Source organism: Cucurbita maxima, unplaced genomic scaffold (genome assembly GCF_002738345.1).
Source record: "Cucurbita maxima cultivar Rimu unplaced genomic scaffold, Cmax_1.0 Cma_Scf00013, whole genome shotgun sequence".
Lineage (NCBI taxonomy): Eukaryota > Viridiplantae > Streptophyta > Magnoliopsida > Cucurbitales > Cucurbitaceae > Cucurbita > Cucurbita maxima.
Window position 1 is genome coordinate 4,131,383 of NW_019272029.1, and position 17,106 is coordinate 4,148,488.

Here is a 17,106-nt window from a genome sequence, read left to right on the forward strand (position 1 = left end):
AAATTTTGGGATAAATTTGTGACTTAGATACCCATTTGAAATCATCCTAGCGTCTCCACCGGTTCCAAAGACTCCTTCGACATCAATGTGTGACCATTTCCTGAACCAGAACCAAGAACAAAACGTTGAGGTAGAAAGTCGAAAGCAAGCTCTTTTCGCGTATACACAACCTCGAAGCCCAATTAGCTCATGGACTATCTCCTCAACCCTGATGAGCACGAGAGCTTGGTAAGAGAGAATGTCGAATGAGAAAGATATAAATGACGAAGAATGCTTGTGTGGGGATGACACTTATTAAAAATAACATAAATAAATTACTCAGATTTTTTTTTTTAGGGTCTAAAAAATTCCCTTTTAACTCATAATAGAGAATAGATTTAGGGTCTAAAAAACTCTCTCAACTCAAACAACTCAACTTATTTAGAAGGGTGGAATGAGAGGACCAAACATTCATGGAATGCTTTTATTCAACATTATTAGGGCATTATTATTAGATTAGTTAGTGTAGCATAGCATACCAACCCCCTCATATATTAATTTCATAACCAAAAACTGGTTAGGTCATTGATGGGGGCAGAAAATCACACCCTTATACCCTTCCATTGAATACATGATATACTACCATTTCTATCATGTTTTTTTAGTCTCAATATAAAAATGAGACGAAAGAGAATCGTTTTCACTTCCATTTGGATCTCTTTCTTTCCATGGGTAGAAACATAAAAAAGGAAACACACTATACTCATAAACTAAAACATAGAAAGGTTGGGGGGGGGGCAAAAGAAAGGCAACACCACCAAATACAAACTTGGATTCATCCATCCATCGATCTTATTGCACAGATATATCATAACAATATCTCAGGTCTGAACGTCAAAATACGAAGAACCCGGAAACTTGGAAGGGGGAGGGCAAAAAAATTACACATTATTAAATAATGGCTAACCCAGAAGGAAAGGAGCGACCGCAGCAACGACCCAAACACCAAACATAATACATCAGAATATGCTCTACAAAAATTAAAGAAGGAAAACACCAGAAGACCTCGCCGAACCTTTCATTACATCAATCAATCAATCAATCAATCTACCGAGTTTCATCCTCCAGAGCACGGAACCCATTTGTCAGATCTTCATGCAGCTTCTTGAACTTCTCAACCAGAGCTTCTTCTCCTTCAGCTGGATCCTCGAACTTTTGAGACCTGCAACGAATTCCCCCATATGTTTCTTTTTGTTTATCACAACCACCCGCAATTCAACTTCACAAACAAATCAACAATATTAGATTCTTTTTACTTACACCAGGCGGTAGAACAGATCTCCCAACCGATGCTTAATCAAAGTGTATGTTATCCTTTGGCCGTCCATACCCGCTCCCCTCTCTACTGCCTGCATACATTATCCAACAAATATTACAAACACGCCTTACCCCTACGTCACGTTTAAACAAGGATGGTCTGTTCGAAAAGTATCTACCTGATTAGCCAAATTGTAGAAATGAATGATATTGCGCATCATCCAGACCGACTTGTAGAAGGGGCAGAATTTATCGTACCTGTCACACCCACACAAATATGTTTTTAATAAAATCCAGATAATAGTTGTTCAACGTACCATCGATTGGTGATGTGGAGGGACCAGAACAAAGATGAAGCTAAGACTTACGGAGTAAATGCATTCTGAGCAAGATAGTCCTCCCTCAAAAGCTTTGCAGTCTCTAAGGTAATCTTATCTCCTTCGGCCAAGGCATCCTTCCCTACAAGCTGCCATACTCCAGATATCAGACAGAGTTCCATATTATATTCTTCGTATTTTTGTTGTAGATAACAAATTTTACTAGAATAATATTATCCAACCCTGTATAAACCTCGTCATCAGAAAACTTTATAGATCATTCATAAAATTCAGCATCAAATCTAAGTATTCTACTTTTATTATCAATACTTTTTTCTTCTTTAAGGTTGTGTGGGCGGGGGACGTGAGTAGGGAGTGAAAGAGGGAAGGAGACATACTTGGACAATTTCATTGAGGTCATCTTCCCTCTGAAGGACTTCACGAGCCTTCGTCCTGATGTTAATAAAATCTGGATCAAACTTCTCGTAGAAAGATTCCAACGCCTAAAACAAAGATGTAAAGAGATCCATTACTCAGTGCACTAGTCTGAAAGATACAAAGAAGGCAAACACAAATATTGAGAGCTCTGCTAACATACAGTAGAGTATTTTGAGTATGAAATTAGCCAGTTCACGGAAGGGAAGTGCTTCCTCTGAGCAAGCTTCTTATCTAGACCCCAGAAAACCTGCAAAGAAATTAAATAACTATGATTATCACAGATAATAAAATAACGATAGGAGACACCTATGTAATAAAAAGAACTAGATTAGAATAGTCTAGAAAAACGTTCACCTGGACAATACTGAGGGTGGCAGATGTCACTGGATCTGAGAAATCTCCTCCAGGTGGAGAAACTGCACCGACAATGGTAACACTACCAGTCCGTTCTGGCCCACCAAGACATTTCACTTTACCAGCACGCTCATAGAAAGAGGCTAAACGTGCTGCTAGATATGCAGGATATCCACTATCTGCTGGCATTTCTGCCTGAAAAATGAGCAACGTCCAACAAGAATAAGACAAGGAACAGGATACCATAACACTTTCCTACTATATGTGCACTGGCATCTCATGAGTTCAATTTCAATTTAAATATTTTAATTTAACGAACAAATACTCTAGCACAAAGAATCATAGAAACGAGTGTACATATATTAATTATACCACACACTTCAGTCCATGTTACTTAGGTAAATGTAATATTGAGATTAAAAGGGCTGGAAGTTGGGAACTGCTAGTTGCTACTTATGAGATGGCAATTGATGAGAAAAACAAAGATAAAAATAGTGTACCACATAAAATCAGTCTAACTTATAAATAAACACCAAATAAATAATTTTCTAAGAAACTCCGTGTCCTAGTACATGTAAAGAGACAATGAGAAAATTAGAAAACAAGCTCCAGATATTTACCAGTCGTCCAGATATTTCACGTAGTGCTTCTGCCCATCGAGATGTAGAATCTGCCATCATGCTTACATTGTATCCCATATCTCTGAAGTATTCAGCCAAAGTAATTCCTGCACACATTAATAAATTATATAGTGGATATTGCAATCTAAAAAAATATCTCAACCAGTCTTTACAAAACTTGAAAGAATAAGAAAAGGATCATAACATACGAAAAATTCAAATGTACATATCAATTGTAAGGGTATATAATTCATTCCATGATGTACTTAATGCAATAAATTTGTCTGCCGCAAATCTCAAAGAACGAGTTCAAAAGAACATAAGGAAATACAATATTGAGTCCATATAAAATGGAGTAACTTTTTTTATAGTAAAATGAATGTCAAGGTTCGTCACAATAGCAGTGCCAAGGACAATAAGGCGACAACGAGAAAATTGCACCAAGTAGATTAGAGTCAATCATTGTGGTTAACTTGCAGATTTCAATGGGAAAAGAGGAATCTTAATAAAAATAAGCACAATTTTACCAGTATAAATTGAAGCTTCACGAGCAGCCACAGGCATATTAGAAGTGTTAGCCACAAGAGTGGTACGCTTCATGACAGATTCTTCACGACCGTCGGGCAGTGTCATTGTCAATTGAGGAAAGTCCATAAGAACTTCAGCCATTTCGTTTCCTCTCTCTCCACAACCAACATACACCACAGTATCAGAATTTGAGTACTGCATGAAAAGTTCAGCAACACCAGTTATTTTAACACCACAAAAGATCTCGTCAAACCCTCAGAAAAAGACTTACTTTAGAGAGAGCTTGACTAATGACTGTTTTTCCACAACCAAATGCTCCTGGAATGGCACATGTTCCACCAAGAACAGAAGGGAAGAGTGCATCAAGAACACGCTGCACGTGAAAATCAAATACATAAATATAAAAAATATACATAAGTTATTAGAAATACACAGTTTCTACAAGGGAAAAAAATCAATGGTAAAGCAACCAACTATCTTATTCACCTGCCCAGTCAAAAGAGGGGTATCAGCTGCAAGCTTCGATGCAACTGGTCTAGGAGTACGGACAGGCCAATTCTACACATGGATACATAAGACACATGTACAAACATAAGAACTTATTGAATCATAAACATGTGAAGGAATCGTAAATAAGACATTATTTTGAAACCTGAAGCATGGTAAATTGCTTTTTAACTCCTTGAAACTCAAGCTCTAAAACAGTATCCTGTAAAGAAGAAACTTTTAGATAAGAAGCAAGCATCTATAATGAACGGATAACAAAAACGACGTGAAAAAAAGAAAGAAAAGACTCAGAACCTTCAATGAATATTGACCAGCTGGTGCAATATAGGTAATTTTCCCCATAGAATCAGGAGGAAGTGCAATGCGATGCTCCATTAGACTATTCTCAAAGACAGTCTGAATAAAAAATTATCCATGTTAGATCTTAAGATCAACCAAAAGCAATGTCATTTCAAAGGATTTTGGTGAGCAAAAATAGCAGAAACTTACAGCATATAAGTCTCCACCTGTTAATAAGTCGCCCTCACCTGAATTTTTTTCCTTTTTGTGAGATATAAAATTATCGCAATCTGCATAAAACAAATTGTATGGTTATAACATACCTAGTTTTTTGGGTTGAAAGTCCCAAAGTATGTCTTTGTCAAGTGCTGGGACAGCAACACCACGAGGAATGTAGACATCTCCTGATCTCTTTGCAATTGTTTTCAATGGCCTCTACTTCCTCAAAATTTAAGTTAAAAGAAGAAATCAAGAATAAATGGATAGTAAAAATCTGAAATACAACATTATATGAAGTGATACAAACCTGAATGCCATCAAATATATTTCCCAGTATTCCAGGCCCTAACTCCACTGACAGAGGCTGATAATTCACACACCGTTAATACATAAAGATTCAATAAATGAAAGGATAAATAGAATAACTAAAAGAAGGAATGCTTACTTTATGAGTACGTAAAACAGGGTCATTCACCATCAAACCAGCAGTTTCCTCGTAAACTTCAAAATAGGAAAGTCCAATCAATTTACCGAGGATTAAAAACATTTAACATGAGTAATATAATGCATGAAGCATGGAACGATGAAATTGAGGGATGATCTTCCGACATCTTCTTAACATATAAGAGTAAGCAAGTAGGAAGAAAGTGTGACAAGGGACATTTAAGACAAATTAAAAAGGGAGATCAACTTAGTAGAGATAATAACCCTAGGCTAACGTAAAGTACCCTGAATTGTGGCAGAATCTCCTTCTAATCTAATGATTTCACCAATCAAATTATCATGACCAACACGAACCAATTCATACATGGCTGCACCTCCCATTCCATCGGCCACGACGACTGGTCCAGATACCTGGGAATGACATGAGAGTTTCATAACCGAGAAAAATATGAGCATTCGTTAAATTGAAATAAGAATATAAACAAAAAAAAAAAAAAAAAATTATATACATGAAAACAAAATAAAGGAATGAAACTTGATCAGATCATAATTTATTTCTCTTTGTAATGGACAAGCATTAATAATACCAAAGAGAACGACAAACAAACCAACTCGTAGAACCAGAAAATGGGGACACGAACCCGGTAATATTCACTTTGCAATATCCCACAAAAATAATGAAATCACTCAACGAAAACTCAGTAAAACTAAATTCAGATTTAAAAACAAACAAACAAACAAAACCCGGATCCATCAATGGAAGCTCAAACGAATCTGAACAATCTACATCTGCTACAATTCAATCGAAATCGCATCGAGAAAGGATGTGGAGTAGCTAAAAAAAAAAATCAACGATCGGCATCTGAAGTAAAGGGAGAACGCATATAAAATGAAGTTAAGCTGATTGATTCCATGCAATACGATGGACAAAACAATCGAAGCAGTCAGAATTGACAACGAAGAACTGAAGGCAAACAGATCGAGAAGTTGAGACATACCTTGCGGACATATCCATACTCGCTTTCCTTCTCAGAGTCTTCAAAGGTAGTCAAACGATCTCCATAAACGGACGGCATTATGGAAGAGAATTGATCGGAAAGAAGGCAGATCGAATGAATTGGTAGAGAAAGAGACAGAAAGGATCAAATAAAGAAACAAAAATCGACCAAAACCCTAAAGGTCCCGATCGAGGTGGAGATGGAGATCACGAGAGAAGAAGAGAGGAGGGGAGGGAGAGCAAGAGACGAAGTGTGCGCGCAGAAGAAGAGAGAGTAAAAACTTGTTGGTATAGAGAATCGCTTATGAATTATGATTATGAAAAGGGTCGAATATGATTCGGTGGTGGAGGGTGTACGCTAAGATCCTGTGGTATACTTCCACCTTCTTACGTGTCACTGCCAGTGTCGAGACAGATCCCAACACGTGATATTTTATTTTTCACGCTCCGCGACGTGGCTCCCCCTTCTCCACCAGGACTGGATGTACAATATCGTTCGGGTTTCTCGACCCGACCCGACCCGACCCGTTTTAATTCAATTATTTTTACACTTTAATAACAAACTAATGGTTAAATTGATTTTTATTAATACTCCTAACTTATTATTATTTTTTTTAAAACTTTATTTAGAATTTGTTTACGAAATAAATTTAAATAAATGTGAGAAGCATATATGAGATTTCAAATTGAATTGATAAAATTTTAAATATATTTTCATCTCTCTCACGATTCTAAAACACATCTAGTAGAGAAAGGCTTCCACATCTGATATAGGATCTCACATTCCAACCCCTTAAGGGTCTAGCGTTGTTGGCACACTACTTGATGTCTAACTCTGATATCATTTATAACAATTCAATTCCACTGTTAGTAAATATTGTCTGTTTTTGCCTGTTACGTATTGTCGTCAACATCACGATTTTAAAATACATCTGCTATGGAGAGGTTTTCACATCCTTCAAAGTACTGGGTATAATTTAACCAAGTAGATTTCAATGTCTAATATATATATATATACAATCCATGTTTAGGGTAAGTTTGATCTACCTTCGAATTTAAACATTTTTTAAAATATAATTTTAATCAACACTATTTTTTCGTTACATTTTCTCAAGAGAGATTTTAATAACAAATATCTAAAAAAGACGAATCGATAAATTCTACCATCAACGTAAAAAAGATTCTTAAAAAATGATTATAAATCAATAAGATAATTTAAAAAAAAATAATTTTCTTCATTTTTGGTTATCTAAAATGACTAAATTCTGTGATTCTGATAAGATAAGACGCAATAGATTTTAAAATGAATAAAAGATGAGATTCATATAGAATATATTGAGAAGAAAAAGGAAAAGAAAAGAATATAATAATAACAATAATAAGAGCCCCACAGCAGATATGGTATGCCTGGTGTAGTTTCTATGCTATACAGGTTTTACCAAAAAGTGGAAAAGGGAAAAGTAGAGTTGGAAGGCAAACCGCATATTCTGATGCAAAGCAAAGTGGTGCGCCCAAAGGCATCATCATGAAGCTCAAGTCAGCAACCCACTCCAGTGCTGTCTAAGCGCCTCATAAGCCTTCTCACACCCTACAGCCTGCACTCTAACTCCGCCATTTGCCTCTGCTTCTCTTTGGCTTACTACTAACCCCAATCTCGACAACGTTTCTATTGCCTTATCTATCGCCATTTCAACCTGCATAATTGTACGAGTAGTATTCACATTGTAGTTGTTGAAGATTATTGGGAGAAGGGTCGCACATCGGCTAATTAAGGGGTTGGTCATGAGTTTGTAAGTAAGGAATGCATGTCTATTGGTACGAGGCTTTTTGGGGAAACTAAAAGCAAAACTACGAGAGTTTATGCTCAAAGTGGACAATATCATATTATTTTAGAGAGTCGTGGTTCCTCATCACTCGTGCGCCTTAACACTTGTGGTGTGTGTAGTCCCCAAATAAAGTTAAGCAACAAACAAATACTCATCCGCTTACCTTTACTTTTAACACCTCGTACAGAAATCTTTCACATTTGTCCCCGACGCTTTTGCCACATCGTACCTGCAATCATAACACATTCATTCTTCCGTCGACCAGATTAGCTCGACTATGTAAACATATATAAATGTCTAAAGACTACACATGAGGAAAGGCTGATCACCTCTCCCTTTTCTTCTTTGAGTAGTATTGCATAGGCCAAGATAGCTTCTTTGTACTGCACCACCAAATGAATGTTACCGGGAAGTATATTCACATCATTTCACCCTCTTAAAAGCATTCCTCACCAATACTCTACGGCCAGTAGTTATTGTCTTTTTTGGGCTTTCCCTTTCGAGGTTCCTCTCAAGGTTTTTAAAACGCGTCTACTAGGGAGAGGTTTCCACACTCTTATAAAGAATGTTTCCTTCCTAACTGACGTGGGATATCACAAATATGGACGACATTTTTTAGGCTTAACTCACGCATTGTTAATAATGGGAAACTAGGTTATGAGTGGAGAAAGAAACCTCACTTTTGAAGTTGATCCTTTCTAATCTGGCCTGTCAAATATTACAACCATAACTAACACACTTTGCTTCAGATAACGGTAGCCAATGACTTTACTTCTTCCATTTTTGTATATTCAAAATTGATTTCATGATGCAGGCACCTCAGAAAATCGAAAAAAACAAAACAATTGTAAATAAAACTCACTAGCTGTTGTTCCGAAGCATCCAGCAGAAAATGAACCGACCCAAAACCACTGGCTATAGTTTTCTCATACAGTGTCCTGTTAACCAATAACTGTTCAAATCTTTAGTTAGAAAAGCATCAATCAACCATCAAATGCTTATAGAAAACTGGGTGGTTAGAATGAAACGTGAGCATCAATAAGATTGACTCACTTGATACCTATCCCAGGTTTGTTTGTAACCCAAAACAACTCGGGTAATGTAAATGACAAGAGCACTGAATGCAACCACATCAAGAACAATTGCTGACCTGTGGCAGACGTGAGAGAAAAAAGTCAAATATTGTATAATCAGAAGAAATTATAATTAGTCTTTAGGCTTCAAATAAGTGACTTGCACAAGTACAAAACAAAAAATGTAATCCTCTCTATAGAAGCTACTACATCGATCTAATATTTGATTAGAAACTCATCTTATATGTATACCTCCAGAAGTCAATTTAACCAATTTATTCAATAATGTTCAGTTTATTAAACGGTAGAAGAACAGAACCCGTCTAAAACAATATTTCCTCCTTCGTAAGCCTACCTTCTAGGTTTCGTAAGGAAACAAAACTGAAGACTTCAGTAGAATCAAATACAACAATCGACGTTCCACTATATTTAGATGATGTTCGTGTAGTATAAATTACCATTTATCGTGTATATAAGCATTTAGAATATAACATACATGAAAAATTAGAAGAATGCCGAAAGACTGTCAGGAAAAAGACCAAGCATTGATGATATAACTCCACCACAGTTTATTACGTGACAGATATCTAAACTACCTACTTCTCTCTCCGTGTTATTTTAAAAAAGATTGTAACATATGATTGGAAATCATGTAGGTCCGAACTGTTCATGTTCAAATTTGGCTTCTCATGTAATAATCTTCTAAAAGATTGTTATACAGGAGTGTTATAGTATGTGGCCTGAGGAAAAGATATGCGAAGATCCTAGGAAGCAAATTACTGACTGTAATCATGTAACAAGTTAAGAAGAAACCTACGGTGAGGACAAAACGTTCTCGAACTTGTAATTAATGAAGAAAGCCAAAAGTCCCAATATTGTCGCAGCATCCAAGCGTAGCTGCAAATTGGAGGCATTAGATCAAGAGATTATGTAAAAAAACGATAATAATGAACGATCAACATTTTATAGAATCCAACTAATAATAACTACTCAGATAATTTTTTTTAGAAAAAAGGTAACTGAGCATAAAAATTATTTCACAATTAAGACAACTTATTTCGTATGGGTTGATATTGCTCAATAAAACAAAAGTTGAGTTGGTAGCCGTTGATGTTAATTATATCGGAATATGATCAATGATCATTAATACAAAACTATGGTGAAAATTGGAAAAGTCAAGAAAACATTCCTCCTCTAATTGAGCTACTTATTCTGGCTTTCATAAAGTCCCTTCGGAAATAAAGCCTTTGACCATGATCGTTCTTAGATATGCACTCATAACAAGTTACTTGTTTACTTGGGTCTATTAACCTCATTACAGATCATGGAACTCTATACAATTTTATCCAGATTAGAAAGCAAGATCAGAGTGAAATAGAAGTTTTGTTAATCCTTGCATGCTAATAGCCAATAAATCAACTTACTAAATTAGCAGCAATGACAGATAACTAGCCAACTATATGCTCATTCTCTGATCTGCCAGCTCTAATTTATTGTCATAATTTCTACTTACCACTCAATCACCTGGTATCTTAGCTAAGACATTTTTTTTCCAACCATAATCTCAATTATAAATAATTGCTACCCATCTCGACATATAATCTTTCTATCTTCCATTCATGAGACGCCACAAACAGCGTTACTAGCCACCAGCAAAACCATCTCACGCTCATTGTAAAATCATATCATGGAATAAAAAAAAATGATGAGAGAAAAAATTCAAGCTGATAAAATGACACGATTACAAAAGAACCATGCATAGACATCCTACACACTCTCCAGTTCTACTGCACATGGGTATTAATACAAGAAATTCTAGAAAATGCATTTGGGAAAATTAAATCTACGTCATACCGCGTCTATAATTCGAAAAGATAGTTTCTTGTCGGGAAAGATCACCTGCATGTCATTTTAACCAAGATTGAAATTCATGAGTAAAAATAAGAAGAGACTAACATCTCAAATAAGAAATGCAAGTAGAAAGGTTAGGTGCTATATAAAGCAAGGGAAAGTACATTGTATGAAAAGAAAACTGAAAACATTAACAGACATTGAAGTGTCAGAAGTATATACTGGTAAGTCCGGAATAGGAATCTTCTCATAGATCTTTAACTGCAACGATGGAACCTCAGTCTTATCTCCACTATTCCTTCCACCTTTGGTGTAAAGTAAAATCAATTCTTGGAAGGCTGGCTCCTAATTCACAAGCAAACAGCAAGGTACAAAGTTTTTTTAGATTATAATAACAATTGAAAGTTCTCAATAAAAGCATGGTTTCTTATAGAACAAAATAATTTTTTTAAAAAATAACGGCAGAAATTGGTAAATAAATTTTAACATATGACCAATGACTATCAATAAATTGCAAATCATGCATTGCGTTTACACGCCAGAAAATTAAAACTTGCAGGAAGATATTATATTATTCACTTGAAGAGAACACGACCAAGATCAAAATAGTTGCACAACTTTCACCAGAAAAGAAAGAACATTGAGGCATGAACAAAATAAGCATAAAGTTGGGAAGATGTTAGATTGATTCCAGATCCTCGCAACTTCACTCTCAGACATTTCCGCGACATCAGATTTAAAAAAAAAAAAAAAAAGGTGGTAGTGACTGCTGGAGTAAAGACGCATGTGATTGGGATTTAGGGCTTAGAAGGATTCCTTTCTTTAGAGATATTGAAAGTTTCCAGCTTAGAAACAATATTGGTGCAGCGAGCATTAGTTTGTCAGATTGTAAAGTTATTGACAACTCACAAAATCCCTGGTAAAATCGCTTATTTCAACCTTCCCTCTATTCTGACAAAGATAAAGAATCTCTTAATCAGTTAGATTCAGGAAGGAAAAGTACCCAAAAAGGTTTTCTAAAAAATTGTAATCTCTTGGATATAGAATCCTCAACACTTTTGGAAAGTGACGGATGAAAAATTCTGACTGGTACATCTCCCCAAATACCTACTGTTTCTGTCTAAATGAAGCAGAGTATTGAAGGCAGCTTGTTTCACATTGCCCTTTTGCTGCTGGAGGACGGTTATTTCTGATGGAAACTTCTATTCTCACCTTTGGCCTCCCCGATAACATAGATCTTTGGCTCCATAAAGCCCTCATGCGTAGGTGGTTAAAAGATAAAGCAAGAATATTGTGGAACTATGCAGTTAGAGCTTTTAAGTGGTATTTTTGGCATGAAAGAGACGAAGAAAAGACTTTTGAATCCTTTCTCAAGCTGAAGCTCCCTTCACAAAAAGTTCTTTCCTAATCACAGTATCTCATGCAATAGTTGTTCCTGGTGGGGATTCGTTTTCCTCGACCTGTAGGTTGCATCTTTTTCTATTTTTATTAACATTTCCCGTTTCTTAGTATTGTAAATAAATAAACGTCGAAGTTTGGGTGAATCCATTTTATTCTAACAGCTCATCTCAGCTAATGGGAAGGGAGCCACCTAGAAATTTAATAGGAGCAAATAAACAATACCTGGAGCACTGATTGAGAGAGGAGGATCGAAATGGATGTTTTCAATCGTTTCCAAATATTATTCCCATAATTTTTCATTGCAGGCCTCCATATATCACTGAGTGATATTCGTGATATGAAGATAGGCCTGGATAAAAAACAATTGTATTGCAAAGTTATTCAAGAGGAAAACTGCTACTGTAACTACTAGAGCCAAAAAAGACTACCAGAGAGGAAGAGACTAAAGGTTATACACAGCTAATTAGCATAATATTTTCTTTATTTGAATATTTCAAATGCATAAACATCGACCATCCCAAATAAAACCCAAGAGGCTCAGTTTAGGCTACAAACTCTAGGAGCTAAATGATGAGTTGCTGTGAAATAGTTCTACAAGTTCTACTTTTTTTAAGGCTTCATGCTCTCTTTCGATCCATCAAACAGGACATGAGCACATTGTCAATAAGCACTTTTAGCAACATTGCCAAAAAAATTTATCAAATCAGCTAGCAAGGTATCAGTCATACTACCATAGCTAGTCATACTACCATAGCTAGTTAACTGAACTTCCTTTCTTATATAACAGAATTAGAGCAATAACTAGGAATTAGAATGGTCAAACCTTAAATAAGGTTCAGAAGCTTTACTGTCATCATTAGGCGTGAATGGTTGTTCTGGCATAGGAGGAAGAAGTCCTATCCATGTAAGCAGCCTCCTTAAGAGTCTTCCACGAGGCCCCATGGAAGAAAGAATTCCTTCGTAACGTGATACTGCACTCTGGGCTGCAAGCCAAATTGGAAGGTCTTTATCTGAAATCCGATTGTCTCTCAGTAGACCATCAGAATCTTCTTCATCATAACGAAATAATTGCTGAGATGTAGGAAGTTCGCTCACCCAAAGCCTCAACCTCTTAACCCATTCTTGTATTTCTGGCATCTGTGGAGCACCATAAACAACCTGTTAATAATCAAAAAGGAAACTTGACAATAATGACAATGAATGATTCTCGAATTCCAACATAGTTACAGAAGTATTGACACATTAGATGTTCAAGAAAAGGGGATCAAAATGCAGCCAATATCCAAATAGTCAACCTCAGCTATCCAAGTACCAAGTCTCCCCAGTGGCTTTGCGATTATGGAAAAGAGTCCACGTAGAAGTCTAGACTGTATATAATCTAGTTTGTCAACAATTAATAGGCCTGTCTGCCTCTCAGTTGCATATCCTCGCCTGTCCAGAAAATAATGGCAATTGCTTCAATGATGTTGGAACAGGAAAATATATGCTGAAATAAAATATAATTGACTAGGACATTGCTTCAACAAACTAGATGAGAAACAATGACGTATCTAACCGTCATATTTTCATATCAAATAGCCATGAAAGCATCAATATTAATACCCAACCAACTGCCAAGTATTGTTTTAGAGTCTACATGCATCATTCTTATTGAAAAACACGTTGAGAAAATTCTAAAAGAAAGAAAAAGAGTAAAATGAGGTAGAAATACCAGATATAGGCATGTGTACTATATAAAACTAAGGATCCATACACAGCAACGTTATTGTATCACATCATTTTTAAATATCAGGAACAAACCATGTCAAGCAAATATAATAAATGAACTCACTAAACAAGGCATCTTGCTAAGAACTAGAAGGTACAACATGCCTAAGATAAGCAACAAGTATCACCTCTCAAACTTTACAAAAAGAATAGAAATAGTCTGTTTCAGAACCTGAAAATAATTGCATTAGACTCGGACGCCCTCTTCCAGTCAACGTATATTGGCAAAGTAAGCAGATAGTCTGTATTTAATGCTGATGTCAAGCCCAGGTCCATGGCGGACAGTTCCTCAAATTCAGCATTTTTAAGAAGTTGGATAAAAGAACGCTGGAAACGAGTGGCAACTGCTACTCTAACAAAAAATACACAAGAAGAAAATATTTCATTCAGATTCAGGTTGAAACTGTGTAGCTTTTCATATGATGTCAGAGTCACAAACATGAAAACTTGAACTGAAGAAAGATGGTATATTCTACAGGGATTGGATTGCATAGGACGATTCATGCAAGTTGTTATAAATTAGCACGTCTGAGCGTTAGAACATCAATGACCATAAAGGGAATCTACAAGGAACTCATTTCTAGTTGCAGATAACTGCAGTATGCAAAGATTTCATGCAGGAGTTTTATGAATTGAATAAAGAACTAAAGCGATCGACTCAATGAAGTTTATAGGTTCTTTTAATCGTACACTATTCACTTCAACTAGACGATATGAAGAAATTCAAGAATTCAAGACCTACGAAGATTCCCCATTGATGTAACTATTTACGCCACCCTTTAGAGAACTCAAGAGATTGCGGAAGTCCAAATTATAACTGAAAGGCATCGGATTGCCAACTCCAATCTTCTGCACCAGCTCCTCCATGCTTCCAATTCCAGTAATCGCATCTTTGAACGTGATAGACTCCTCTTTCCCATTCGAAACAGTCTGGCCATCAGTATTAGTAGAAGATTCTCCAGAATTAGCCTCGTTTTCCAGCGACTGAGTAAGGGAATAATCGTTCCGCATTTCTTCTAAGGTCTTCTTGTGTTCAGCATGAAGAATGGAGTCCAAGCACCTGCAAAAGCGGTCAAGTGAATTTGTCTTGTTCGAATATCGACGGAAATGGATAGAGCGAGTGATGGAACTGACGAAGAGAGGAGCAGAAAATGCTGAGCATCGGGATCATCATCATCATCGTCATGGTTGGAGTTAAAGAAGGTCGAAACAATGGCATCCAACAGCTGAGCTTTAGAAACTGGAATGTGCTTTTGTCTAGGAACAGGAATCCTAGAAATACCTTTGTCTTGGAAGTCATCGTCAGCCATGTCGCCGTTGTTATTCGGCCACTGGTTGAATCTGGAAGCCTCCGCGGCGTTGGATTCCAAAGGTTGGGTGGTGATATCGGGAAAACCAGTGAGGGAAGATGAACATGGAAGAGGAAGAGAGTGGCGATGAGCGTGAGGAATTGGAGAAAAGAGGCGTGATGAACTGCGGAGGCCGGTGGGGAGCTGCAAAGACGCCAGCATCTTGCCGACCTGAGCTTCACTGCGCCCAGCTCCGGCTCTATCTATCGATCGTATAGGATAAGGCGCGCGCAGGTTCCAATCCTTCCCAGTTTCCAGTCCAATAAATCAATCAATTATTTTCTTTGGAACAAAAAAAACACCACAAATTTGAATAATTTATCAATTTATAATTTTAAATTTTTAAAATTAAAAACTAAATAATGATTAAACGTCAAAATACAAATTTAGTATTTAAATTTTTGAGTTGGTATCATTTTATTTATAATTTTTAAAAGGGGACTGACATTTTAATTTATATCAAATAAATCTGTAGAGTTTTAATTTTACGATTAATAAATTTTGTACATATTAAATATTTATTAATATTGAATATTTATTGAAATTTTATCTATACCTCATTTAAATACTTTTAAATTTTTTTAAAAAAAATTAAGGCTATTTTTTTTAGTAATTAAAAAATTTGTTAGTTGGGCTACTTTTGTTCTATAAGTGTATTATCACTGCGAGTGTGCGGATGCGGAGGAGATTGAGAGAGAGATATCCATGAGTTTGTGTTTGCAGGCAAAGGCGTTGCCGGTGTGTGCGTGGAGAAGCGATGGGGATGGGATAAGAAACAGGGCACCTCCCACCCCTAACCCGATTCCACCCAGAGACCGCGTGATAGGGTTTGGGCGGCACAAGGGCAAGATGCTGGGAGCCCTGCCTTCATCCTATCTCAAATGGATCTCCAAAAATCTCAGAGCAAGGGACACGGAAGAGTGGGCCATTTTGGCAGACCAGGTTCTGGAGGACCCGGTTTACCAAGACCGCATCCAGTGGGAGTTCGCCCACAACCTTCTGAGCGGCGGGACTGGGAGAGGAGGAACTGCCCGCGACGGCGTCGTTTCTGAGCTGTTGGAGATCAGCGACAGGTTTGGCTGGGATTGGGACGGTGGCGGTTGGAGAGACGTTAACTTCGAGCTCTTGGGGACCTCTAAAGGTGGAAGAATCCCACGGCGAGCCGAACCGACGGCGCAGAAGGTATCGCCGGGCGGAGGTGGCGGCGGCGGCGGAAGAAGGAGCGAGAGAAGAAATCGGCTGAGGGTGAAGCGAGAGAAATCGAAGGGAGTGGTGGAGAGAAGTGAAATGAAAGCGGAGAACAATCCTCTTCCCACTCCCAAAGCTCAACCGGACAATCCGGTTACCGGGATGAACCGTCGCTTCCCTGGTCGTCAAACTCTGCTAAACCGGTTTACCACAGCCAAATCACATTTATTGGATTAAATTACCAATTTTAACCTTAGAAATTTGTTATGAATTAAATGTGTAATTTTACATTTTTGTTACAAAAAAAAAAAATATATTCTCTCTCCCAACTTCGGTCATTTTTGAAAGTCGACTTGGAGTTGAATAAGTGGGCTTTCAAGGAGTTGAATTAGGCTCATCCACCGTTATTGCATTGTCGATACCTGATGCAGTAGTATGTTTCAAAGGTTGAATTCGTCCATTAAAGCAGTATGTGAGTTGGGTTTTAAACGTCGTGAGACAGTTCGGTCCATATTCGGTGTGTGCGTAAGAGCATTGAAAGGACCTTCCCTAATACCCTCCTCCATATTTTGTCATCTCAAAGTTGGTGTTAAAACCATCCAGAACTAGAGGTGAATGGCTTGTCAACGACTACGAAGGCTCTACAAACAAC

At 37.1% G+C, this 17,106-nt stretch overlaps 3 protein-coding genes across 5 annotated transcripts; 1 reads left to right on the forward strand and 2 right to left on the reverse strand.

Moving 5' to 3' along the window:
* Positions 1–801: 801 nt before the first annotated feature.
* On the reverse strand, positions 802–6,286 carry LOC111488597 (V-type proton ATPase catalytic subunit A). Its single transcript, XM_023136429.1, has 19 exons — positions 6,001–6,286; positions 5,287–5,413; positions 5,004–5,059; positions 4,866–4,922; positions 4,663–4,774; positions 4,550–4,587; positions 4,355–4,456; positions 4,206–4,262; positions 4,040–4,111; positions 3,825–3,926; positions 3,553–3,748; positions 3,026–3,132; positions 2,406–2,600; positions 2,212–2,298; positions 2,012–2,116; positions 1,665–1,762; positions 1,476–1,554; positions 1,300–1,388; positions 802–1,201 (listed from the first exon to the last, which is right to left on the reverse strand). The coding sequence occupies exons 1-19, from the start codon at positions 6,076–6,078 to the stop codon at positions 1,087–1,089; spliced, it is 1,872 nt and encodes a 623-aa protein (XP_022992197.1). The 5' UTR covers positions 6,079–6,286; the 3' UTR covers positions 802–1,086.
* A 1,062-nt stretch (positions 6,287–7,348) lies between these two features.
* On the reverse strand, positions 7,349–15,540 carry LOC111488573. 3 transcript variants are annotated; one of them, XM_023136388.1, is made up of 14 exons: positions 15,052–15,540; positions 14,660–14,977; positions 14,090–14,269; positions 13,446–13,581; positions 12,974–13,308; positions 12,373–12,499; positions 10,972–11,094; positions 10,753–10,797; positions 9,716–9,795; positions 8,879–8,975; positions 8,688–8,777; positions 8,155–8,208; positions 7,989–8,054; positions 7,349–7,693 (listed from the first exon to the last, which is right to left on the reverse strand). In XM_023136388.1, exons 1-14 carry the CDS (start codon positions 15,426–15,428, stop codon positions 7,532–7,534), a joined length of 2,190 nt encoding a protein of 729 aa, XP_022992156.1. In that variant the 5' UTR covers positions 15,429–15,540; the 3' UTR covers positions 7,349–7,531. The 3 variants fall into 3 exon arrangements, with proteins under 3 accessions (XP_022992156.1, XP_022992157.1, XP_022992158.1); XM_023136389.1 differs by having other exon boundaries at positions 12,974–13,287; positions 15,052–15,539; XM_023136390.1 differs by having other exon boundaries at positions 15,200–15,314.
* A 380-nt stretch (positions 15,541–15,920) lies between these two features.
* On the forward strand, positions 15,921–16,779 carry LOC111488702. The gene has a single exon (XM_023136607.1). It carries the CDS (start codon positions 15,972–15,974, stop codon positions 16,689–16,691), a length of 720 nt encoding a protein of 239 aa, XP_022992375.1. The 5' UTR covers positions 15,921–15,971; the 3' UTR covers positions 16,692–16,779.
* The last annotated feature ends 327 nt before the right edge of the window (positions 16,780–17,106 follow it).